The sequence below is a fragment of the Phodopus roborovskii genome, unplaced genomic scaffold, assembly GCF_943737965.1.
Source record: "Phodopus roborovskii unplaced genomic scaffold, PHOROB, whole genome shotgun sequence".
NCBI classification, from domain to species: Eukaryota; Metazoa; Chordata; class Mammalia; order Rodentia; family Cricetidae; genus Phodopus; species Phodopus roborovskii.
This window is the reverse complement of record NW_026125554.1, coordinates 5,686,037-5,711,120: the sequence shown is the minus strand read 5'-3', so window position 1 is coordinate 5,711,120 and position 25,084 is coordinate 5,686,037. Positions and strand designations below refer to the sequence as shown.

General features: G+C 50.6%; 2 protein-coding genes across 2 annotated transcripts; one reads left to right on the top strand and one right to left on the bottom strand.

Annotated features, from left to right (window-relative positions):
- Positions 1-94: 94 nt before the first annotated feature.
- On the bottom strand, positions 95-3,859 carry Crb3 (crumbs cell polarity complex component 3). Its single transcript, XM_051177659.1, has 5 exons — positions 3,746-3,859; positions 3,354-3,535; positions 2,298-2,359; positions 778-921; positions 95-401 (listed from the first exon to the last, which is right to left on the bottom strand). The coding sequence occupies exons 2-5, from the start codon at positions 3,427-3,429 to the stop codon at positions 327-329; spliced, it is 357 nt and encodes a 118-aa protein (XP_051033616.1). The 5' UTR covers positions 3,430-3,535; positions 3,746-3,859; the 3' UTR covers positions 95-326.
- A 2,285-nt stretch (positions 3,860-6,144) lies between these two features.
- Positions 6,145-22,053, top strand: Slc25a23 (solute carrier family 25 member 23). Its single transcript, XM_051177656.1, has 10 exons — positions 6,145-6,509; positions 7,810-7,936; positions 8,785-8,872; positions 10,628-10,739; positions 13,208-13,366; positions 13,452-13,604; positions 13,787-13,894; positions 14,313-14,480; positions 18,300-18,450; positions 20,102-22,053. Exons 1-10 carry the CDS (start codon positions 6,357-6,359, stop codon positions 20,284-20,286), a joined length of 1,404 nt encoding a protein of 467 aa, XP_051033613.1. The 5' UTR covers positions 6,145-6,356; the 3' UTR covers positions 20,287-22,053.
- Positions 22,054-25,084: the final 3,031 nt, after the last annotated feature.

The window sequence follows — 25,084 nt, the reverse complement described above, 5'->3', positions numbered from 1 at the left end:
CCCCCACCCATTTCCAGCCTGTTAAACGGATCCCCCAAATGTTTACAATTCAAAACAAATTTATCTAAGCTGATGTTCCCACAATCTAAAAAAAAAAAAAAAAAAAAAAAAAACTTTATTATACCTTACTATTAATTTCATATAAATATATAAAAAGTGAGCAGCCCCCATCTTCCCTTGCTCTCAAAGTCAAGGTCTTTGAAGAACTTTCTTCCCTTCTACTCTTAAGCATTGGGTGAGTCTGATTGCCCAGAGAGGGTGCTGCCTTCCCCCAAAGTCACACAGCAAGGAAGGGAAGATGGATGACAGGGAAGTAGGGGGAGGAGCTAGATGGGCAGGCAGCCCCGCACTGGCTCCTTGGAGTCCTGGGGGGCCCGGGCCTCAGCTGCTGCATGGGAAAACTGAAAGAAAGGACAGGAGGTTTGTTGGGCCTGTAGTCACGGTAGAAGACACAGCAGAGGCAAGATCATATGAGGTAAATGGTAAGAAGGTGAGGCGCCCGGCCCGGCTCCCCCAGCTTCATGCAGAACCAAGCAGAAGCCGCATGCTGCAGAGCACACCAGCGGGGTGCCCCAGGGTTCCCCATCCCAAGTCCTCGTGAGCCATCAGAGGCTGGCATGGCTCCGAGGTGGCTGCTGTGGGCCAGGGTATGCTAAGGCAGTCCTGGGTGGTGGTGATGGTGGCGACGGCGGCCTATGGCTGACACCCCAGCGTTCAGATAAGCCGTTCCTCCGGGGGCAGCTTGAGGTTGGGGGGTGGTGGAGCTCGGGCACCCACCTGCTCCTCGCTGCTGGGCCGGTAGGTGCCCTCTGTCTGGCGCTTTTCTCGAAGTTTCCGAATCAGCAGGAACAGCACCACTGCTAGGAGGATGACTCCCAGGATGGAAAAGACCACAGCGATGGCTACAACGGCCTCTGAAGACTGCAGGGAGCGAGAGAGGGGACAGGTGTGGCCAACTGCATGTGAGCCCTTCTCACCCCCACCGACCTCACCTGACAGGGTCCTGTCTGCTTTCTGGGGTTTCAAAGTTGTCCTCATACCTAGAAACACATCCTCAGCACCTCTCACACGTGTCCTCTGTCCCTGCCCCTTCACACCTGCCCACTCTGGGCTACATATGAGTGTTTGGGGCTCTGGCCAGATACAATCCTCTTGTCCTCCCTTCTTTTTCCTTTCTTTTGTGTTCTGTTTGTTTGTTTGGTCAGAGTCTCAGGTAACCCAGGCTGGCTTTGAATTTACTATATAGCTAAGAGTAACTCTTGAGTTTCCTGCCCCCTCCTCCACAAGGCCAGCACTGGGACAACAGGCTTGAGTCACCACACCCAGCCTTTTTATGGTCTCTTGATGTGGTCTCATCTATACACCAGGCTGGCCTTAAATTGTGGTAATCCTCCAGCCTCAGCCTCCTAAGGGCTAGGGTGACAAGTGTGTATCACCAAGCCTACCAGGCAAGACACAGTATTTTTTTTTCTAAGACAGAAACTCACTGTAGCCCTGGCTAGCTTGAAATTTACTATGTAGACCAGGCTGGCCTTGAACTCAGAGCTCCATCTGCCCCTCTCTAAAGAGTGTGTGGACCACCACACCCAGACAAGACACAATATTCTTGTCCACCCTGGGATTCTTTTTGTTTGTTTGTTTTATTTACTTTAAAGACAGAATTTCTTTGTGTAACAGCTCTGGAATTTGCTCTGTAGACCAGGCTGGCCTTGAACTCAGAGAGATCCACCTGCAACTGCCTCCTGACTTCTGAGATTAAAGATGTACACCACCACCACCCAGCACTCTAAGTGGTCCCGTAGCTGTGATGTGTAGGTTGACTCCCAGAACCCCATAGACCAAGCATGATGGCACACACATGTCAACTCAGCAGTGAGGTGAAAGCAAAAGGGTAAGAAAGTCAATGTCATCTGGCTACAGAGGACATTGGAAGCCAGTCTGAGCTACACCAGAACCCATTTAGAGAGAGCAGGGAGAGAGAGGGAGGAAGAGAGAGAGAAATCCATGGCAAGGGATGGTGTAAGCTTGTTGCAATGCCTAGAATGTGCAATCCTTAATAATAATGTCCCTGGGGGTTGGTGGCACACGCCTTTAGTCCTAGCGCTCAGGAGGCAGAGGCAGGCGGGTCTCTGTGAGTTCAAGGCCAGCCTGGTCTACAGAGGAAGTTCCAGGGCAGGCTCCAAAACAATACAGAAAAACCCTGTCTTGAAACACCAAAATAATAGTATCTCTCTACATTGCCAGTGTTCTAGTCTCTCACACACGTGCTCTTACTGCTTGGCACCCTCCCAACTCACCAGGCCCCCATTGAAACCAGAGTCTGGGGGTAGAGTCGCATTATTTGTTAAAGGGTCCAGTGCTGTGGAATAGAAAGAGAAAAAAAAATCTATGCCAGCTCTTCACTAGACATCACACACACACACACACACACACACACACACACCACTCAGCAAGAGCAAGTCAGGCTCTCTTCACTAGGCATTCACACACACACACACCACACCACACTCAGCCAAGCCTTGTATAACTCCTTTCCAAGTTTCAAGTCGGAATAGAGGCTGCAAGTATAGCAGCCAAGCCACCCACTACTCCACCCTCAGGTGTGGTATTGGTTCCTCTGGCCACCATCAGCCCAGTAGGGAATAATCTGGCCAAGGTTACCACTGTTAGCCAGACCATTAGAACAGTGTCCCCACCACCACCAACACTCTGGCCCAGAGCTCTTAAGGACCTGGGTGGGGCTCAACCTTTCCCTGGAGTGTGTGACTCACAATGCCCCCCCACCCCCAGGCTCCCGAAACTGGAACCAGAGAGACAGAGGGAAGGTCTGGCTGAGTCCACACCTACAGAGGGCCAGCCCTGTCAGCTGGGCCTTCTGACCTCCTCCAGGTCCCCTGGCTGCTTAAGACTCTCAGCTATGCAGACTCAGGTGCCCTGGCTCTCCTCCCCTCCTCCACCTTCGGGCTCTGCCCAACAACCCCCAGCTCCCAAATTCCACAAGACTTAAGGACTCAGGAATCCTGGACTGCGGGTGCGGGGTCTGCTTGATGGTAGAGCGCTTGCCTAGCATCCAGGAGAATGTGGGTTCCAGCCCCAGCAACGCAAAAAAAAAAAAAAAAAAAAAAAAAAAAAAAAAAAAAAAGAAAAGAAAAAGAAAAGAAAAAAAAAAGAAAGTTCGGAGGTGGGCTAGACTAACTTGTACTTAAGCCCTGAGGCTTTGGACCGGGTCCTCAAACACATTCTATGCCCATTCCTCAGATCTTTTACCCTCTCTGGGTCGCAAATGCCCGATCCTTCTGAGCTCTACCCGGGAAACCTACTCTCACCCCAGCGCTGCCCGGAACGGTACCTACTTGTTTGGCTCCAACTGGCGGGCAGCATCGGCAGACCAAATGCCAAGAGCAACCGCCTCAGGCCTGGGGTCGCCATGAGCTTGGGCGACGATTGGTGGCGCCAAGGACAGGACTTCCCCGCGGCTTCAATTCCTACCGCATCTTGGGGTCGAAGACGACACCTGCGACTCGGGACCTGGACACTAGACCAAAGGAGAGGCCGCAGTGTGGGGCTGGGGGCTGGACCCAGCTGGGCTCAGGCCCCAGCGACAGGCGACCGAGCTTGGAGTGCTCTCCCCACCCTTGGCGCCAAGGGTCAGAGATTAAAGATTAACTCTCGGGCGGCGTTCCTGGGCCAGGGAAAGGGAAGGAGGAGGTGGGGACAGGCCAGGCTGAATGCCCTGCCTCCCTACCTGGCCCAGACGTCTGAATGGGACTTCGCGGAGGTTCCCAATCTCAGGTCCCCGACTGGAACCCCGAGTCGCTGTCCTTCACCCCGTCGCTCCGGATCCCACCCGCCCCGCCCGCTCACGTGACCCGGAAAGTTTAGTCACCCACCTAGGCAGGGAGCGCACTTCCGGCTTGTGCACCTGAGCCTGGCTGAGAGGGGCGGGGCCGAGGAGGCGGGGCCGCGCAGCCAGAGCACCTGTAACGGGAACCCCATTGCGACAGGAGCAACACGAAAGGCGGAAGCAAGCAGGTGTAAGGACCGCAGAGGGGGTGGTGACACGCCAGAAAGATACACACCTGTAAAGGGAGGGCTCCGATGAAAAATTAACTGAAAAATTAACATCTGTTGTTGCTAACCTGTATCCTAGGCATTCTGGAGGCTGAGGCAGTAGGATCCCAAGTTCAAGGCCAGCCTGAGCAACTCTGTGAAACTCTTATTTCAAGATAAAAAAGTAAAAGGGGGCTGGGCCGTGGTTCAGGGCCAGAACACATGCCTGGAATCACCTAATGGCTCATGGGTAGAGCTCTACCTAGAAAACCATAGTGCTGTGACAGGATGGCCCCTGGCTCAGTCATGCATGTCTCCCTAGCATGCAGGAGGGTTCCATCTTTAGCCGCACAATCAACCAACCAACCAACCTGTATGGACTAGTTCTATAGAAAGATACACATGTGGACCTGTATGAATAATGTATGTATAATGTATAAACATCTGCTTCGAGTCACGCCTGTGCGGTAAATTGACATCTGGACAAAGAGCACCTGTGCAGAATTTCGCTCTTGAAGGCCTTACATCCACACTGAAAGACCTCTGCAGGAGGGGCTCCACAAACTGGTTTATCGTGTATGAGGTCCACTTGTCAGGGAAGTGTCCAAGAAAGTACCTATGTCCCCATTGACACGTACCAAGAACTATCTGCGCATGGAAACATCTGGTAGATGGTAGAGGTGAAGGGTTGTGCGGGACTCTCACCTGCTCACCACACATGTATGGGCACAGCCTGGGCAGGAACCACATAATCTCTGGATGTATCTTTGGGTAAAAGGTTATCATAAACTAGATACGATTACATCCCAGCAATTTGGAATTTGAAGCAGGAGAAGTACTGCACGCTCCAGGCCAACTAGACCCTACTCAAAACAACAGCGAATGGTCAGCGAATGGTCATAGAGCTGAAGCTGGGGTTCACTGGCTAGAGTGCTCCTCTAGTGCGAACAAAACCCTGCGACAACCACTGTAAAGGCTCGTGCCTTAAATCCTAGGCGGATATCTGTGACTTTCAGATCAGCCTCGTCTACATAGTGACTTCCAGGGCTACATAGCGAGACCGTGTCTGGAAAATAAAAACAAAAACAAAACAAACAAAATCCCCTAAGAATAAATAAAAGAGGCTTGCTATAGCCGTAAGTGGAAATCCCTGCTGGGAATTTTAACCTCTTGCTTCCTCCTCTGTAGCGTGGGAAAAACTAGTGCCACCTACCTACCTCACAGGGTTTGGGCAGGAACGGTACTGAGCAGAAAGTGGAAGGCTGGCATGCGCAGCGCACTTAAAGTTAGCTATTATTTATTATTCGCGGTTTAGCGGGCGCTCTTGCCCCTGACGGTGAGACGAGAAACTGCACCCGAAACTGGTGGGAGGGACATCAGCAGGTGCAACCACTGTCCCCAGCTGAGGCCCCGCCTCCTTATCCTCAGAGGCGTCGGAGACTCTAGCCTAGACAGATCAGCCAAGAGCAGCCTTCTGAATCAGGATGGGGCAATGCACCTTTAAGAACGCTTAGCGGGCTGCGGGCTGCGGGATTGGAGGCCGCGGCGGGTCAACTGGGAAGCCCCGCCTACGTGGAGCTGCCCCGTGCAGCTCAGGCGGCTCTGACCAATAGGGATTTGATTTTGCAGCCGCGCCGCGGGTTGACCTTGCGTTTCTCTTTTTGAGTGTCACCGAGAAAAGGAGGCGCGCGGGCGGGATGTAATGTTGGGGAGGGAGCGCTCCCCTTTGTTGATCTTCTGTTTCTGTTATTGATTGGGGAATCTGACAAGAGCGGGCGGGCAAAAGAAGCGCTTAAGCTAGTTCCGAGTTTTTGCGTAGGCCTAGGAGAAGCAAAAACTTGAAATCTTGATGAGGGTCCATAGGAGAAGGAGGTCGAAAAGAACGAGATTACAAAATCCAATCTCTGAAAATTCTCTGCCAAAACCATTTAAAGAATAGGGGTAAACTGAGGCAAGCAGATCACCGACACGACACGGTTGCTTTTCCTACAGTCCCAGGAATGCGGGCGCTGTCAGATACGCAATACCAGAGCTCCTAGAATTCTTCCCCACGCCCCCTGCTCCGCCCCCGGCCCCCTCCCCCCAGTAATGCGGGTCGGAGGAGGAGACGCAAGTTCTGGAGCGGGCGGGGACGACTAACATTTATCACTTCCAGCAAGTGCCAGAGCTTGGCCCCGCAGCACAGAGGCTACGGTGCGGGTGGTCGCGGGAGCTGGCCCTGAGGGGACCCCGGGGGGGAGGGGGAGCCGTAAAGCCCCCGCCGAGGCCATCGCTGCGGGGCCTCCCCTCCCCCCCGGGCAAGCGCCATGCGGGGGGGCTCCGGAGACGCGGAGCGACGGCAACGCTGGGGTCGCCTGTTCGAGGAGCTGGACAGCAACAAGGACGGCCGCGTGGACGTGCACGAGTTGCGCCAGGGGCTGGCCAGGCTGGGAGGGGGCGATCCCGACCGTGCACAGCAGGTACCACGGGCAGCGATCACCGCTGCAGGGCCCTCCCGCTCCGTAACCCATGCTCCCGAATGCGGCGGCTGCGGCAGCTGCAGGCTACCTGTTGTCTGGCTAGACCCACCACCTGTCATCTCCCTCCCCCCCTGCACACACGCATCTGACCTAAGGCCATAGCGAGACAAAACTGCCAAGGCCCCGGGCCTGCAGTGCCAGAGGCTGCCAGGACCCAGTGACCCCTCCCACCCCCGCGCCCAGGCTGTGGGGTGCCTGCTGGAGAATTGACCGTAGAGCCAGGAGGCTTCCCAGTCCAGGGCCCGGAGACACACCCTCCGCTGCTCTCCCGCACGACCCGAGGGGTGACCCGCTCCCACCTTCAGCGAACACACTTCCCCACCCTGCTGGAGCACTCACTGAGCCCCCAGCCAGCTCCCCTAGTCTCTTATTTACATTCCCTGCCAGTGCTTTTCGGGAACTGGCTGATGGCCCCCTGGTTATTCCAGCCAGAGAGTCAGTCCATGTGCTTCCACTGGGGTCTGACCTATCTAGGAAGGAATTCGAGCTTGGGTGCAGCTCAGTGGCAAAGCGCTTTGCTAGCATGTGCAAAGGTCCTGGGTTCCATCCCCGGTACGGGAGGTGGAGGAGAGACAGAGAAAGGCAAGAACGTGTCCCTCACACCTGAGCCCCTAGATGTGCCTGCAACAGACCTGTTGCATTTGTGTTGACCTTGATTCTAAGGTCCCACTTTTCCAGTGGGAATATAGAGGCCCATGGATATTGGCTTTGATCTGTTGGGCTCTGTAGAAATCAGAACTGTTTCTAACGGGACACCCTACCCCCACCCCTGAGACTGCCACAGAGAAGGGTTTTATAAGAAAAAGCTATGTGGGCAGGTTTGGGAGACAAGGTGATGCAGGAGAATCAGAGTTCAGTGTCATTCTCCAATATAAAGAGAATGAGGCTAGCCTGAAATATGTGAGACCATCTAAAAACAAAAATGTGCCCAAGGTTGTCACTTCGCAGTTCTATGACCTTGAACCACTTCTGTGACTTGGAAGCATCTCAGTCTGCCTACCAGGACAACTGGGCAGCAACCAAACACTTATTGTGGCTTGGGGTATCTTGCTGAAAAGTGGGCTGTTGAGGGGTAGGGATGATGGTCCCTGTCCCCTTTCCTTGAAGTACTGGGGCTTTGGGTTCCTGAGGCATGAGGCATATTGTAACACAAGCACGTTCGCGCGCTCTCTCTCTCTCTCTCTCTTTCTGGGAGGGTGCAGTCTGCTGAGTTCCCTGTATCTCACCCTTTCTCTTCCAGGGCATCTCCTCTGAAAGGGACCCTGATCCAGATGGTGGCCTCAGCCTGGAGGAATTCACTCGCTACCTGCAGGAACGGGAGCAGCGCCTTCTGCTCATGTTTCACAGTCTTGACCGGAACCAGGATGGTGAGATGAGCTCCAGATTGGGGGATGGGCAGATGGGTTAGAACCCGCAGTGCTGGGGAGAAGGGGAGGGCTGCTTCTGACTCATGGGCTATTTCGGGAGTTCTCAGCCCCAGCTAGGTGATCTGAGCCCAAACCGGCCCACCCCACCTCCTGTTCACTGTCTCTGCCCTCGGATATTTCTTTTTGGACAGTATCATAGCTTCAGGGACTCTTGGATCTAGGGACAGCCCCTTATCCAAGTGTCTCCCAGTATCTTTAAGGTTGGAGAGATAGCTCAGGGGGTAACCACAAGGTCCTGAGTTCAATCCCTAGAACCTATGCTGGGAGAGAGAAACTGGAAAATGAATAAATAAGCAAATATTGCTTTAGCCTCTTCTAACATAGAGCCTCTGCAATCACCCCTGAACTCATTCATTCCTGATCATGGAGGACTCCCCAATACTGCCCAGTTCCAACTCTGAGCACCCACACACACAACCTGTATACATATCCTTCCCCAAAGGCTGAAGAGCTGACCCAGTCAGTGAAGTGCCTACTGTGCAAACATAGGAACTTGAGTTCAGCACCCAAGTTAAGCTGGGTGGGGTGGTGGCCACCTGTGATCCCAGCACTGGTGAAGTGGAGACAGGAGGATCTTGGGACTCACTCTGTCAAGCTGGCCTAGCTGAGTCAATGAACTCCAGATTTAGTGAGAGATCTTGTCTCAAAGGGAATATGAAGAGAGACTGAGGAAGACACGACCATTGACTTATGACCACACACACACAGGCGCGCGCGCGCGCACACACACACACACACACATGCTTCTGGATCCCCCTGGTCCAGTCTTTGGGGCACCCCCTTCCCAGGTCACATCGATGTCTCCGAGATTCAACAGAGCTTCCGAGCACTGGGCATCTCCATCTCGCTGGAACAAGCAGAGAAAATCCTACACAGGTGAGTTACTGGAGTTTAAGGCCCTTGGAGACCCACCCCCACCCCCACCCCTCTCCTGCCAGACAGTTCTGTCCTCTGAACCCCAGACCTGGTTCCAGGGCAGAGATGAGAAGTTAGACTTTGGAGTCAAACAGATCTTAGGCCAGTAGACTGAAGTCCCTGTCTGGCCCTGAAAAGTGTTGGTAGGTACTACAGCTACCCACATAGGGTTGGTCTGAAGGAGTTATACAGGCAAGCTAGCCAGACATTGCAACTAGATCATACCTGGGGCTTAAACCTGTCCTCCTAGCACTTAAGAGGCCAAAGCAGGAGGGTTGCCATGAGTTTGAGGCCAGTTTGGACTTCAGAATGAGACTTCCCTTAAAAATAACTCCAAAAAGCCACACATGTGAAGTTGGCAAGATGGCTCAGTAGGCAAGGGCTCTTGCCCCTCAAGCTTGATGGGAACAGTTGAATCCCCATTTCCCACGTGGGGGAAGGAGAGAATCAACCCAGCAAGTTGCCCCTGACATCTACATGCAAGCCATGGCACAAGTGAGTACACACACCACACGTGTGCATGTATACATGCACACACACACACACACACAATAAATGTGTTTTACCAAGTTACACGAGGGGCTGGAGAGATGGCTCAGTGGTTAAGATCAATGACTGCTCAGCTGGGTGGTGGTACATGCCTTTAATCCCAGCACTTGGGAGGCAGAGGCAGACTGATCTCTGTGAGTTCAAGATCAGCTTGACCTACAAGAGCTAGTTCCAGGACAGCCTCCAAAACCACAGAGAAACCCTGTCTTGAAAAAACCAAAAAAAAAAAAAAAGCAATTACTGCTCTTCTAGAGGAAGAGGGATCAATTCCCAGCACCTACACAGTGGTTCACAGCTGCATGTAGTTCCATTTCCAGGATACCCTCACATAAACATACATGCAGGCAAAACACCAATGCACATTGGAAAAATAATAATAAATTTTTTAAGTCAGACACAAAAACATAGCCCTACCATCCAGCATTAAGGATGCTGAGTCAGAAGAATTGCTATGAGATCCAAACTAGCCTAGTCTATTGAGTAAAAGCCCGACTCAATGAAACAGGGCTGGAGAAATGGATGGTTCAATAGTCAAGTGTGTGAATTATTCTAGCAGAGTTGGATTCCCAGCACCCAAGTCAGGTGACTCACAACCACCTGCAACTATGCTTTAGAACACACACACACACACACACACAATTTAAAATAAATAATTTTTTAAAAAGTTTTAAAACTCTTAGCTGGGTGGTAGCAGCACACACCTTTAATCCCAGCATTTGGGAGGCAGAGACAGGATGATCTCTGTAAGTTCGAGGTCAGCCTGGTCTACAAAGCTACACAGAGAAACCCTGTCTCAAAAAACAAAAAGCAAACAAAACAAGTTTTAAAAAACTTTTTGGCCAGGTGGCACATGGCTGTCATATCAGCACTCAAAAAGCTAAGGCAGGAGAATTTCCATGATTATGAAGCCAGCCTGGCCTCCAGGATAAGACCCTGTCTTAAAAAAAAAAAAAATGTAAGCATGGGTTATTGTTCTAGTCTCAGGTACTCAGGCAGGAGGATTGTTGTGAATTCCAAGCCAGCCTGGACTATAGAGTAAGACCCCATCTCAAACAAATAAGCCGTGTTTTAGAGAGGCAATGTACCCTATGCTCCCCAAATCCATGAAGGCTAGAAGCACCCATGATGGCCAGCCCAGACCTGAACCTGTGCCTACCCCACTTCCAGTATGGACCGAGATGGCACCATGACCATTGATTGGCAGGAATGGCGAGACCACTTTCTGCTGCACTCTCTGGAGAATGTGGAGGATGTCCTGTATTTTTGGAAACATTCTACGGTAAGATGGGGGCTGACTACAGGGATGGAGGCTAGTTCCCTTGAACTCATAAGGACTGGGCCAGGACTCTAGAGGTGTTGTCAGCATGTCGGGGCTCACTCAATGAAGCTCTGGGATTTAGGAGCCTGATAGCCCTAATGGACACCTCTATTATCAGCTCAAAGCCCTTTGGTCTTCCTCAGACTCCAGGGACAGTTGATAGGAATCAGGGTTTGGGGGAAGAAAATACACCAAATAGTGTTTCCACACTCAATGCACACAACTGCCAGCTGCTGGTGCTCATCGCCTGCTCTGAAGCTCACATGCAGCTGAGGGGAAGATGTAAGCAGGCAGACACCGTATTGGAGAGTCCAGAGGAGTCCCCTGGGGGGTTGGGAAGGAGATCAGCTCTTGCACCAAGATGGGGATCACAAAGGATCTGCTGGTGTCAGATCCACCTGTGGGATCTAACCAGAGCCTCATCACGTTTGCTTGTCCTGGGGAGATGTAGACAAGCACCCAGATAGGGTGACAACAGACCAAAGGAAGGATTCAGTCAAAGTCTGATTTGGTAGGCCTGTGGGGTTTTTGAGCTCTATTGCAGAGCACAGTAAAGGGTCACTTACAGGGGCTAGGTACCTCCCGAACAGCTGCGCCACTGCTGAGTCCCACCCCTTCATGGATGGAGTCTTTCAGTTAGCCTACTGCCTCCTTTATAGTTAGTGTTTCCCAGGATTCCTTGCAGCTGGGGTGGGACAGTGAGTGGAATTCCTGGGAGGTCCTGTGACTGCCCCTTCCATGCTAGGGGGATGCAATAGCTCCATTGCCATAGATCCAGTTAATCTATGAGCAGAACCAGATTGTTCTGCTCAGTTTGTTGCCATGGCTACCAAGCCAAGGTAATCGATGCCTTAAAATGGCAATCGGGTAATGATGTCAGGCTGAGAGAAAAGCCACACTACAATCCTCTTGGGAGATCCAGAGATGTCCACCACCAAAAAGATCCACAGTTGGGAAGTCTATGGCTAGACTTTAGGGGGGAGCACCCCTTGGGGAGGACTACTGGGAAAGGACTTCTAGGGGAAATTTTTCAGTAAAGACTCTTAGGGGAGTAATCCTGGGGGAAGACTCTTGAGGGAGGACTTCTAGGGGAGGACTCCCAAGGGAAGAAGGGCTTATGGGAACACTTCTAGGAGAGGCCTCCCCATGAAGGGGAGGGCTGAGAGAGCAGATCCTTTGACAGGATCCTGTGGATTTTTTTTTGGTGGAATCAGTGGATCCTATGGTAGGATCAGGTAGATTCACCAGTAGGATTCAGTAGATTCTTTGGTGGGACTCACTGGATCTTTTGGTAAGAATCAATAGATCCTTTGGTGAGATCAGGGGATCCCCTGGTATGACCCCCTTTCTTTTTCTTTTTTGTTTTTTGTTGTTTTGTTTTTCAAGACAATTTTTCTTTGTATCCCTGGCTGTCCTGAGACTCACTCTGTAGACCAGGCTGGCTTGAACTTACAGAGATCCATCTACCTGCCTCTGCCTCTGCCTCTGCCTCTGCTTCTGCCTCCTGAGTGCCAGGATTAAAGGCATGTGCCACCATTGCCTGGCTAGTGGCCCATTTCTTGAGTCGGTGGATTCTTTTTTAATAGTTACTTATTTTGTGTGAGGGGGCTCCTGTGTGGAGATAAGACAATTTAGGGAGGTCTGCTTTCTCCTTTAATCTTAAGGGTCCCATATATTGAACTCAAATCTTCAGATTTGGCCACATATATCTTGATCTAATAAGCCCTCTCATAGGCCCCTTGGTGGACTCTTTTGGGGGCTTCAGTGGACTAAATTATTATTTGGGTAACTTAATGGATCCTTTAGTGTGCTGGTTCTCAACTCATGGGCCACAGCCCTTTGGGATCCCTCAACCCCTTTCACAGCAGTCCTAAGGCCATTCAGAAAATACAGATATTTACATTGTAATTCATAACAGTAGCAAAATTACAGTTATGAAGTAGCAACAAGAATAACTTTGTAGTTGGGGTCACTACAACTTGAGCAATTATATTAAAGGTCGCAGCTTTAGGAAGGTTAAGAACCACTGTTTTAGTGGAACTCTGTAGATCTCCCAGAGGAATTCTAGGGTATCATAGAGGCACTACTGGTTGGATGTTTTAATAGCACATGGTGGGGTCCAAAAGGGATCTGCTGGGCTCTCCAGGCAAGGTCCTTTGAAGGCAGGGTTTAAGTAATAAAAAGACAAGCGCAGAGACACATGCCTGTAGTCCCAGCTACTTGGGAGGCTGAGACAGGAGGATCGCTTGAGTCCAGGAGTTCTGGGCTGTAGTACGCTATGCCTATCGGTTGTCCGCACTAAGTTCAGCATCAGTCCTTTAGTGGACTCTGGGGTATCCTCGATTTCATAGAGTAGCCTCCCCCACTTAGGACCCAGGTACATCCCCCCACCTCCACTGGGACATGACACCTTCAGCCCCCATCCTCAGGTCCTGGACATTGGCGAATGCCTGACGGTACCCGATGAGTTCTCCAGGCAGGAGAAACTAACAGGCATGTGGTGGAAGCAGCTGGTGGCTGGAGCGGTGGCAGGCGCTGTGTCGCGGACAGGCACAGCTCCTCTGGACCGTCTCAAGGTCTTCATGCAGGTGAGAGGACCTGAAGGGACTCACCCCATCATCCAGGTCCCAGACCTAGGAGGGCATCACAAGGCCAATTTCTCTGCCCACTCAGGTCCATGCCTCCAAATCCAACCGGCTCAACATCCTAGGGGGCCTGCGGAACATGGTTCAAGAAGGGGGAATCTTGTCCCTCTGGCGGGGCAATGGGATCAATGTGCTCAAGATCGCCCCTGAGTCGGCCATCAAGTTCATGGCTTACGAACAGGTAGGTCCAGGTATATTCAGCCTTGGGAAGCAGAAACTAAACACAAGAGTTCAAGGGTTTGGCTTGCACCACGCCCCCTACTGGCCAACTCGGTGCCAGCTGGAGAACAGTGGAATGCATGGACAGCTCAATAATTCCCAAGGTTCCTATGCACCCCACACCACCCCATGTTCCACCCTCAGATCAAGCGGGCCATCCGGGGGCAGCAAGAGACACTGCACGTTCAGGAGCGCTTCGTGGCTGGCTCCCTGGCTGGAGCCACAGCTCAAACCATCATATACCCCATGGAGGTGAGAAGGAGGGGACCCAGGAAGAACCAGCATGGGAGGGTGGGGCCTGCGGTTCTGCTTCATTCCCCACTCTGCACTGTGTGTGGAGCTAACTGTAACCCTAACCGCCTGACTTGGGGCCAGGAGCCATTTTCTGAGATGTAACTTCTGGAGACTTGGTAGTCATAGTAACCGGCCATTTATGGATAGGCCTGCCAAGTGCGAGGATGGCAGATATGAGCCACCACACCTGATTTCTGTATTGCTGGGGATAAAAACTAGGACTTTGTGTACACTAGCTGGGCAATCAACCTACTCAGCTCCAGCTGGGTCCTCAGGACATCTGCTTTCAGAAGTGGCCTCTTTTAGGTGCCGCCACTCCTGGGCATGATGATTTTTGGAAGCAGTTTTTCAAGGGGTTGACAGAGCTCTCGCCCAGGTACTGAAGACAAGGCTGACTCTGCGCAGAACCGGTCAGTACAAGGGGCTCCTGGACTGTGCAAGGCGGATCCTGGAGCGCGAAGGGCCCCGCGCCTTCTACCGTGGCTACCTACCTAATGTGCTGGGCATCATCCCCTATGCTGGAATTGACCTAGCCGTCTACGAGGTCTGTGGGTAACTACTGGCCCTCCCTTTCTCCCTCCTCATTCTGGGATCTGGCCCTAGGACACTCCTTGCTAACCTAGTAGACTAAGAAGGGCAATTATGGATTTGAAAATTGTGGTGGTCCTTGGAACCCTGGAGAGTCCCTCCAGACATCATACCTTCCTTCTTCTATCACTCAAGGATGTGAAAACCTTGTTTCCAGTTCTCCATAGTGGCCAATACTTGCCATCCTGGGACTTAGGGGGTTGAGGTAGGAAGTTCTGAAGTTCAAGGCTGGCCTGCATTAGGTAGTCAGTTTCAAGACAGCCTAGTTATGTAAAAAGACCCTGTCTCGAAAAACAAAATTTATGCTGGGCCTCGTGGTGCACGCCTTTAATCCCAGCATTGGGGAGGAAGAGGCAGATGGGTCTCTGTGAGATTGAGGCCAGCCTGTGAGTTCCAGGACAGCCAGGGCTACACAGAGAAAACTTCTCTTGAAAAAAAGAAAAAAAAGAGGGGGATAGAGTGATGGCTCAGTGGTTAAGAGTACCAAATCCTCTTCCAGAGGACCTGGGTTCAATTCACAGCATTCATGTGACAGCTAACAACTGTCTATAACTCCAAGACATACATGCCAACAAAACACCAATACACATAAAATAAAAATAAATAAACTATTTAAAAAGAAAGAAGAGAAAAAATAAAAATAAGAATTAAAACAAACCAACAACAACCACATAGGAAAACAAGGCCAAAGAGATGGCTCAGCCATTAAGAGTGCTTGCTGAGGCAGAAGCAGGCAGATCTCTGTAAGTTCAAAGCCAGCCTGGCCTACAGAGTGAGTTCCAGGACAGGCTCCAAAGCTACACAGAGAAATCCTGTCTTACAAAACAAACAAACAAACAAAGAGTGCTTGCCACTTTGGCAAAGGACCTGAGTTTAGTTCCCAATGCCAACATCAGGTCTAACAGTACTCTATAAATCCAGATACAGGGCATTCAACACCCTCTTCTGGCCTCCAGAAGCACTATACTCTCATGGTGCACATACACTTATATAGGCACACACATGCACACATAAATAAAAAATAAACCTTTTCAAAAATTTAGAAAGACTACTCTTAGTCAGGCATAGAGGCTGGTACCTGCCATCCAACACTCAGAAGGCTAATGAAGGAGGATTACCACAACAACTAGGCATGGCAGTGCACACCTTTAGTCCCAAGCCTTGGGAGTCAGAGACAGGAGGATTTTTGTGAGTGCAAGGCCAGCCTGGGTCACAAAGTGAGACCCTGTCTCAAAACAAGAATAATAATAGAACAATCCCCCCCAGGGTGCTGAAGATGAAACCTGGGGGTTCACATTTGTCTTCTTGGAGTTATGGAACGTTTAGCTTTGTAGGAATTGGGGCCCCTCCAGATCTTAAGAGCATTAACACAGTGCAAAAACAAGCCTCAGATATCCATCATCCCCAAAGCATGTGTGAGTTCTGGCCTGGCCTACAGGATAGCACATTCTCTTCCTCCCTCCATTCCTTCCTTCCTTCTTTCCTTCCTATATTTTTCAATTATTTGTTATTTTCAAATTGTATTGTGTTTGGGTGTTTGTCTGCCTACACACTACATGCGGTACCTATGGAGGCCAGAAGAGGGCACCAGATCACCTGTAACTAGAGTTACAAATGGTTGTGAGTTGCCATGTGTGTGCTCGGTATTAAAACTGGATCCTCTGCAAGAATACCCAGTGAGTGCTCTTAAGCACTGAAATATCTCTCCAATCCCTCCTCCCCCACTTTATCTTTCTTTTTCCTTAAGACAGGGTCTTATGCAGCCTTGGTTGGCTTCAAACTTGCTAGATCCCAGAGGATGACCTTGAACTTCTGACCTTCCTGACTCTACTCCTGAGTGCAAGGGTGACAGGTCTATACTACCAGGCCAAATTAATGTGATGCTGGGTAGAATCCAGGGCTTTGTGTGTGGTAGGCAAATGTTCTACCAACTGAAATGCAGCTCTTTTGTTTTTAAAGATGGGGCTCACTATGCAATCCCCCTGCCTCAGCCTCCTGAGTACTAACATTACAGGTATAGTCACAATCCCCAGCAACAGAACATCGTGTGTGTGTGTGTGTGTGTGTGTGTGTGTGTGTGTGTGTGTGTGTGTTTAAATGTATGAAGGTCAGGAGACAACCCAGATGTTATTTTTCAGGTATTGTTCACCGAATTTTTTTGACATGGGATCTGGGGCTCATCAAAGAGGCTAGTAGGGTTCATCAGTGAGCCCAAATATCTCTGCTTCCCTAACACTATGGTTACAGGCATACACAACTATGCCTGGTCTTTGACATGGGTACTAGGGATCAAACTCAGGCTGCTATGCTTTCATGGCAAGAAGTTTGCCAACTGAGTCATCTCCCTAGCCCAGAACAGCTCTTTATTTCATGTTTATATCTGTGTGTGTCCACAGCACGTGTGAGGGGGGCAGAGGGTACCTTATAGGATCTGGTTCTCTCTTTCCACCATGTTGGTTCCAGTGATGAAACCCTAGTCATCAGGCTTGGTTGCAAGCACCTTTATCCACTGAGCCATCTTACCAGCCTGTAACAGCTCTTAATAACTCATTAACCATATATCCTCAGCACCCACATAATAGCTCTCAATCACCTGTAACTCCAGTCCTGGGGATCAGATGCCATCTTCTGGTCTCCACAGGGGACCCAATGCCCTCACCCAGACATACATAAAGGCAAAACATCAATGCATATAAAATAAAAATAAAAATTTTAAAACCCAAAATGAAGCTGGGTGGTGGTGGCACATGCCTTTAACCCTAGCACTCGAGAGGCAGAGACAGGCAGATCTTTGTAAATTCTAGGCCAGCCTGGTCTACTGAGTGAGTTCCAAGACAGCCAGGAATGTTACACAGAGAAACCTTGTCTGAAAAACAAAACAAAACAAAAAACCCAGAAAGCCAAAACGATCCTTAATCCTGGATGCACAGTCCTTCCCACTGGACAGTCAGTGTGATGAGGTCCCAGGCATTGAGGTGTGCACAGTGTAGGAGGCAAATAGGAAGGAATATAGGAAAATTGCCCACAGAAGCCAGGCAGGGTAACACAAACCTGCCATCTAGGACTGAGGTGGCTGAGAAGATGACAACTTCAAAGTCAGTATGGACTACAGGCAAAGCCCCTGTCCCAAATGAAAAAGCTTTAAGGGCAAAGGATGTAGCTCAAGTAGTGATCATTAGAATCCCCCAGCAATGGTTAAGAGTACTGCTTCTCTTCCAGAAGACCGGGTTCGAGTCCCAGCATCCACATGGCAGCTCACAACTGTCTGTAACTCCTGTTCCAGGGGATCCGACACCTTCATACAGGCATTCATGCAGGCAAAACACCAGTGTACATAAAATAAAAATAAATAATTAAAAAAGAATCCCCCAGTGAGAGACTAGGGCGTGGTCAGGGGCAGAGGCCTGCCTAGAATACCCCAGTGAGGGGCTGGGGGCGTGGTCATGGGTGGAGTCCTGCCTAGAGTCCCCCAGTGAGGGTTTGGGGGCATGGTCAGGGGTGGAGTCCTGCCTAGAGTTCCCCAGTGAGGGTTTGGGGGCATGGTCAGGGGTGGAGTCCTGCCTAGAGTTCCCCAGTGAGGGTTTGGGGGCATGGTCAGGGGTGGAGTCCAGCCTAGAGTCCCCCAGTCCGAGCCTGGCAACTGACACAGAGGGAAGACAAACCACATCACCATATCTAGTACCGGCAACCGTGGAATACAGAGCTGGAAACAAGGTCTTTGACACCAGGGTCTTCCTGTTTGCAACCCTCAACCCACCTGCCCCTTCTCTTCTAGACGCTGAAGAATCGCTGGCTTCAGCAATACAGCCACGAATCAGCAAACCCAGGCATTCTTGTGCTCCTGGCCTGCGGCACCATCTCCAGCACCTGTGGCCAGATTGCCAGTTACCCCCTGGCACTGGTCCGGACCCGAATGCAGGCCCAAGGTGAGAGGCCTGGGCGGGAGCTGGGGTAGGAAAGTCTGCCACTTGGGTCCTACCTGCTGTCACCTAAGTTCGTGTAGGTAGAGTCTGGGCTCAGTTCCTGTGGGTTTGGGTGGCCTGTTAGTCTTTCTTCTTGTCTGGGCTTCAGTTTACCCATTAGTGATGCTGAAGAGGGACTCTTTGACCCGGTAATTCAATGGCATCAAGTTCAGGAAAGTACTGCAGACACATTGTGGCATTTCTGGGCCTGCCAGTAACCTGAGCTGTTATTCAAAGCTAGGCGAAAACAAGGGAGTCAGGGATGCTGGCCACAGAATTAGCCAAAGTCAAGGAAGGACAGAGTCATTATTCTTTCTTTCTTCCTTTCTTATTATTTATTTAAGGGGACAGGGTCTAACTGTGTACCCCTGACTGGCCTGGAACTCACAGAAATCTGCTACTGGCCTCTGCCTCCTAAAGGTGTGCACCCCTACACCCAGCCTTAAGGACAGCCTAGTTACTGTGCGTGTTTCATTTTTACTTCAAGGTGTTTTAATTTTTTTAAGATTTATTTTTATGCTGGGCATTGGTGGCGCACACCTTTAGTCCCTGCACTTGGGAGGCAGAGGCAGGTGAATCTCTATGAGTTTGAGGCCAGCCTGCTTTACCTAGCTAGGTCCAGGACAGGCTCCAAAGCAATACAGAGAAACCCTGTCTTGAAAAACAAACAAACAAAAGGATTTCTTTTTATTTCCATGCATGTGTATGGGTGGCTGAGATCCACACGGACCCATCAGACTCCCTGGAGCTAGGAGGTCACTTGCATGGGTGCCAGAAACTGAACTCTGGTCCTCTGGACGAGCAGGAAACTCTCTTTTCTGCTGAGCCATTGATCCAGCCCTTGCATTTAGTTTAAGACAGAGGATCGCTATGTCCCAGGCTGGGCTGGAACTCAGGACAGCCCCCTGCCTCAGCTTTCCCACTGTTGTTGTTTTTCCTCTATATTTTTCTCCCACTATTTTCCTGTCCTGTTTTCCCTGGATCTGTTTGTGTGAACCTTGGTATTTGTTTGTGTTCCTTGATTTTTGCTGGAAAAATGATCAACAAATGAGATAAATGCTGTCTAGTTGCATGAACTTCATCCCCTGAGGAGGAATAAGGTTAACAAATCATTCCACCATTAAGGGTTGATTTGGGGTTGAGAAGAGGAGAGACAGGAACCCAACTTAGGCTGAGATACCACAGGCAGCGCCCCCAAACAGCCAGCTTTGGAATGGAGGAGGGGGAAATGAGCAGAAGTTAGCCCCAAAGACAAGGAGAAAATGAACGTTAAGAAAAGGTTTTTTTTTTTTTTCCTTCCTCTTGTCACAGACTCATAGGCACTCTTAGACACATAGCTGTACATACATGCTCCCACACAGAGATGCACATACACACGGTCACACACAGACACACTCTCACATTTACACACACCTGCTGTTTCAATCCATTCCCAAATGTGGCCTCTAAGATTGACAGTTCCTAGGTCCTCGGACATCCAGAGTCTTGTGGCAGGGCCCACTGTTCCTCTGTCACCCTCTTGCCTCCTTTTGAATGCCCCGGAGGTGGGGCCAGAGGGAGAAATGAGAGGGGGAAGCTCTGGTCTTACCTGGCTTTCCCTCCACCCCCCACCCAGCCTCCATTGAGGGTGGCCCACAGGTCTCCATGGTGGGTCTGCTTCGACACATCTTATCCCAAGAGGGTGTATGGGGCCTCTACCGGGGCATTGCCCCCAACTTCATGAAGGTCATTCCAGCCGTGAGCATCTCCTACGTGGTCTACGAGAACATGAAGCAGGCTCTGGGGGTCACATCAAGGTGAGGGACTGGGAACATATCACCCCAAGATTCCCTCATCTTCACCACGGTGTCCCCCATGCTGATGTCCTCAACCACTGATGACTAATGGCCTGAACAGTGGATCCTAATTCCCCACCACAAGCCGCTGGATTCCAGTACTCAAGTTCCAGGTCCTTGGCCTTGTGTCCTGACCACTATTTGGCCACTGGATCCCAGCACTGGATCCTCAACTTCACAACTTCACAACCAGACCCCCAGACCCCAAATGCTGTACCTCACACATCAGCAGTCTGACACTTGAAATGCAGAACTATCCACTCATCCTGGCCCCAAACCCTTATCCTAAAGCCCCTTGACCCTGCTCATCCACACCTCAGAGCTGGACCCTGCTTTTGCCTGCCCACCACTGTGTGCTGGGCCTCCCTATGTAGCGACAGATGGTCCCAATGCCCCAAGCATGGGGGCACACGTCCATGAACCCCATAGCCCAGACCTCAGAACCTCTGGGCACCAGACCCTCAATCACACTGGACCTGAGATTCCCAAACCTGCCTTATAGTCCGGCCACTGGATTCTAGAAGCCAAGAATTCTCAGCCACAGGGTCCTTACAGAGCAATGCCAAGATCCTAGGACTCTGTCCCTGGATCACTGGATCACAAATCCCTCACCACAGACAATTCATTTACCTTGACTTGGGGTCCCATACCCTTCCACCTTGATGCTGGGTCTACATTTTAAATGCCACCCTCAATCTCACACCACTGGATCCCAGAGTTCCAAGTCCCAAACCACTGGATTCTGGTTTCTGGAACCACAGGTGTGTGAGCTCCAAGGTGGGACCCAGATGCCACCACTGTTAACTTCCAGATTCCAAATTTCTTCAACCCCTTCTCTGGATACCATCCATTCTCCCAGATAATGCCAGGTTCCGAACCCTTTGCTCCTGCACCCCAAATTCTCAGACCACTCCCTAAGTCTGGATCCCAACAGCCCAGTGGCAGCTTCTCAGATCCCACAGGCATCCCAGACACACTCTGGAGCCGTTTCCTACTGCATGAAACCATACCATCAGGGATCCTTCTGGAAGCCCAGACCCCAGACCAGTGGCTCCCCACCAGGCAGTAAGGGATGAGAGGTCCCACACCACACCCCACATGAATGCTGGATCCCCCCCTTAGCTAAGACACACCTACCCTACCCAGGGGGGACCACTCCCCCAAATCACCTCCCTCCCCATCCCCACTCAGCAATGTCTTCCATACCCCTGCCCACCTTCCAGGCTAGTAACTTCCAGAGCCCAGGTCCCTCTGGGAGGATCTGGTCTGCTTGTCATGGGCGGGCAACTTCCAGGTGAAGCCAGGGGACACAGCCAAGGGGACCTTCTGCATCCCAGCACTGCCAGCCCTACTCGGGCCTCAGAAAGTCAAATTAAGGACCAAGACACAGCATCCTTCCTGAAACCCAGCATCCAGCTGCAAAATTAAACATCCCCAGACTGACTCGGGCTCTATTTTTCTACCAGACAGAACAAAGTCCCCTGGTTCCCCACCGCATTCCCAAACCTTCCACACTTCAACATTGGAGTCTGAGCTTAGGATAATTGGGGTGCCCTGTTTGACTCCCTAGTCTTTGGGGACCCCACCAAAGGGCTGTGAAAGAGGAACTGGGATGTTGAGGGGCAGGAGGACCCATGGCTCCCACCTCTCCCTCCAGCCCAAACCAAGTCCCACCTCCTGCCTGTGTGTGTCATTTCAAAAGAAACAAGAATAAATTTTCTAAGCTCTTTCATTGTTGCTTTATTTTTTTAATTAAATTTGTTTGTTTGAGGGAGGGACAGATGGAAGTCAGAGGAGAATTTGTGGGAGTCTGCCCTCTTTTTTTACCATGTGGATCCTGGGAATCAAACTCAGTGGTCAGGCTTGGGGGCAAGTGCCTTTGTTGACCCCACTGCAGTTTTGTGACTTTTAAAGAATTATGGAAATGGGTGTGTGGAACAACATTGATGTACTCCCAAGGAGGGAGAGGAGACATAGGTCTCTCTCTCTCTCTTTCTCCTTACTTCATTTATCTCTCTCCCCTACCTCTATCCTCTTTCTTTTTACCTTACCCCCCTTCCCACCTGCCTTCATCTCCCACTTCCTCCCTCTGGCCTCCCTCCCTCCTCTTTCCCCTACTTTCTTGCTTCCCCTCTATCCCCTCCCCATCTTTTCCTTCCTTCCCCCATTCTTCTGACCCTCCATTGCCTCTTCTGTCCCCTCCTCCTTTTTCCTCTTCTCTAAAAGATTGGAGCCTCGGTTTCTACTCCACTTATAAACAGCAAGCAGGCTGGAGAAATGGCTCACTATCAAGAGCTCACACTGCTTCTGCAGAGGACCTGAGTAGTCTCAACACCCACATGGCAACTCACAATCACCAGTAGCTTCAACTCCAGGATCCGACGCCCCCTTCTGGCCTCTGAGGACACTGCACTCACATGCACACACTGCATGAGGCCCTTGCCATACAAGCCTGACCACCTGAATCCTACCTCTGGGACTCACATGCAAGTGGAAGGGTGGAATCTACAAAGCTGTCATCTGACCTCTGCACATGCACCATAATACACGCACACACACACACTCGTAGAGAGAAGGGGCTTTAAATCTGGGTGAGGTGGCACACACCTGTAATCTCAGCACTTGGACTGGTGAAGACAAGATCAGTTCAGAGTCATTGCTGGCTGGGTACATAGCAAGTTTGAGGTTAGCCTGGGCTACATGAGACTGTCTTGCTGTTCACCACATCAAAAAAAAAATTTTTAACTTTTTTAATATTCCAAGTGGTGGTGGTGCACACCTTTAATCTCAGCACTTGGGAGGCAGAGGCAGACAGATCTCTGAGTTCACGGCTAGCCTGGTCTACAAAGCAAGTTTCAGAATAGTCAGGGCTACACAGAGGAACACTGTCTTATAAAAAAAGATTTATTGTCTGCACACAGAACTTGTTCACTGGGCTGCACAGCTATCCCCACCATTCATCTCTAGAATTCTCCACCTGTCCACACCAAAGCTGTCTCCCTTCAACTCTAACTGCATTCTGCTTCCTGCTTTGAGAAACGGAGGCAAGAGGATCAGGAGTTCAAAGTCATCCTCAGCTACTTGGTGAGTTTGAGACAAGCCTAGGCTTCATGCTGCTCTGTCTCAAAACAAATGAATAGTAAATATTGTTTAGGCACCATTTAGAGGACTGCACTAGCTCTTCCTGGGCCTCAGGATTAGGATGTGAACACCGTGGGAAGACAAGGATCAACTGCACTGCCTACCCATCAGGCCCATGAGCTCACAAGTACTCTTGTGACCTCATCCTCCCTTGCCCCTAAATTCACAAGCCAGGTAATCAGCCACTCTCAGCTGGGAGCCAGATAGACGCCCCAGGGACACTGAGACGGAGACCCTAATTCTTCAGCGGCTATGGGAGTCCATCCGGAGGTAACATAGGAGCCTTGCTAGAGGGTCAGGGCCTTATTTAGAAAAGCTCCACCCCTGGTCCCCCCAACCCATCCTGGCCCCAATACCCACCTGCATCCTGGAACCCAGGGAGCACACATATGTATGTGTTTGGACACGTGGGTGAAAACAACCCTGAACAACCTTCATTGTAACAGGTAAGTTTGGGAAGCTGGGTGATGCATGGCCTCAGGCTGGACCAAAGGGAAACACAACTATGGTGCCCATATGGTATGGAGTTTCTTTTCCTTCCAAGCAGAGTAGAATAATCCACACTGAGACCACGGGTGAGACCATGAAGTAGTTCACACCCGTTATCCCAGCACTCCTCAGAGGTGAGAACATGAGGTGGTTCACACCCAGCACTATAGGGGTGGGAGTTAGAGCATTAGGTGGTACACACCTATTATCCCAGCACTTGAGGGTGGGATCATGAGTTGGCTCACACCCATTATCCCAGCCCTAGAAGTTCAAAGTCATTCTTGGCTGTTTAGTGAGTTAGAGGCCAGTCTGGGCTAGATGAGACCTTGTCTCAAAAATAAAAAAAAATAAAATAAAAAATAAAAGGTGGGGTGCTGAGGAGACAGCTCAGTGGATGAAGTGCTTGGAGTTCATGCAAGCAAAGGTCCCTAGAACCTGTGTAAATTCTTGGCATGCCTGACCACCTGTAACCCCCACAGCCCAGAGGTGGAGATGGAGACTGGGACAAATTGCTGGCTAGTCCAGATGAACTGGAGCTCTAGGTTTGTGAGAGACTCACCTCAACATATAACAATGGTGGAGGAAAACACTGGACATCAACCGCTGGCCTATACACTTTCATACACACCCATCACTGCACACACATTCTCATGCACACACACAGCCACACATACTACCACATACACACTCACACGCATGCACTCTCACACACATCACTACACACACATACAACCACTATACATGCACTCACATGCATTCACTTTCACACTCACACACATGTACATACCATTGCACATGCACTCACATTCATTCACTCTCATGCTCACACACAAATCACACACAAATAAAAATAAGTAAATCATCAAGAAAGAAATCAGTCAAGCATGGCAGTGTACACCTCTAATCCCAGTTCTCAGGAGGCAGAGGCAGGTGGATCTCTGAGTACAAGGCCAACCTGTTCTACAGAATGAGTTCTAGGACAGCCCAAGCTACACAGAGACCCTGTCACAAAACAAAGAAAGAAAGAAACAAAGAAAACCATCAAGCCACCCCCTCCAAAGAATTGTTCACATCAAGGCAGCAAAGAAAAGCAGGGAGGGGGCTCCATAAGGAGCAAGCTCCTTCAGAGCTGA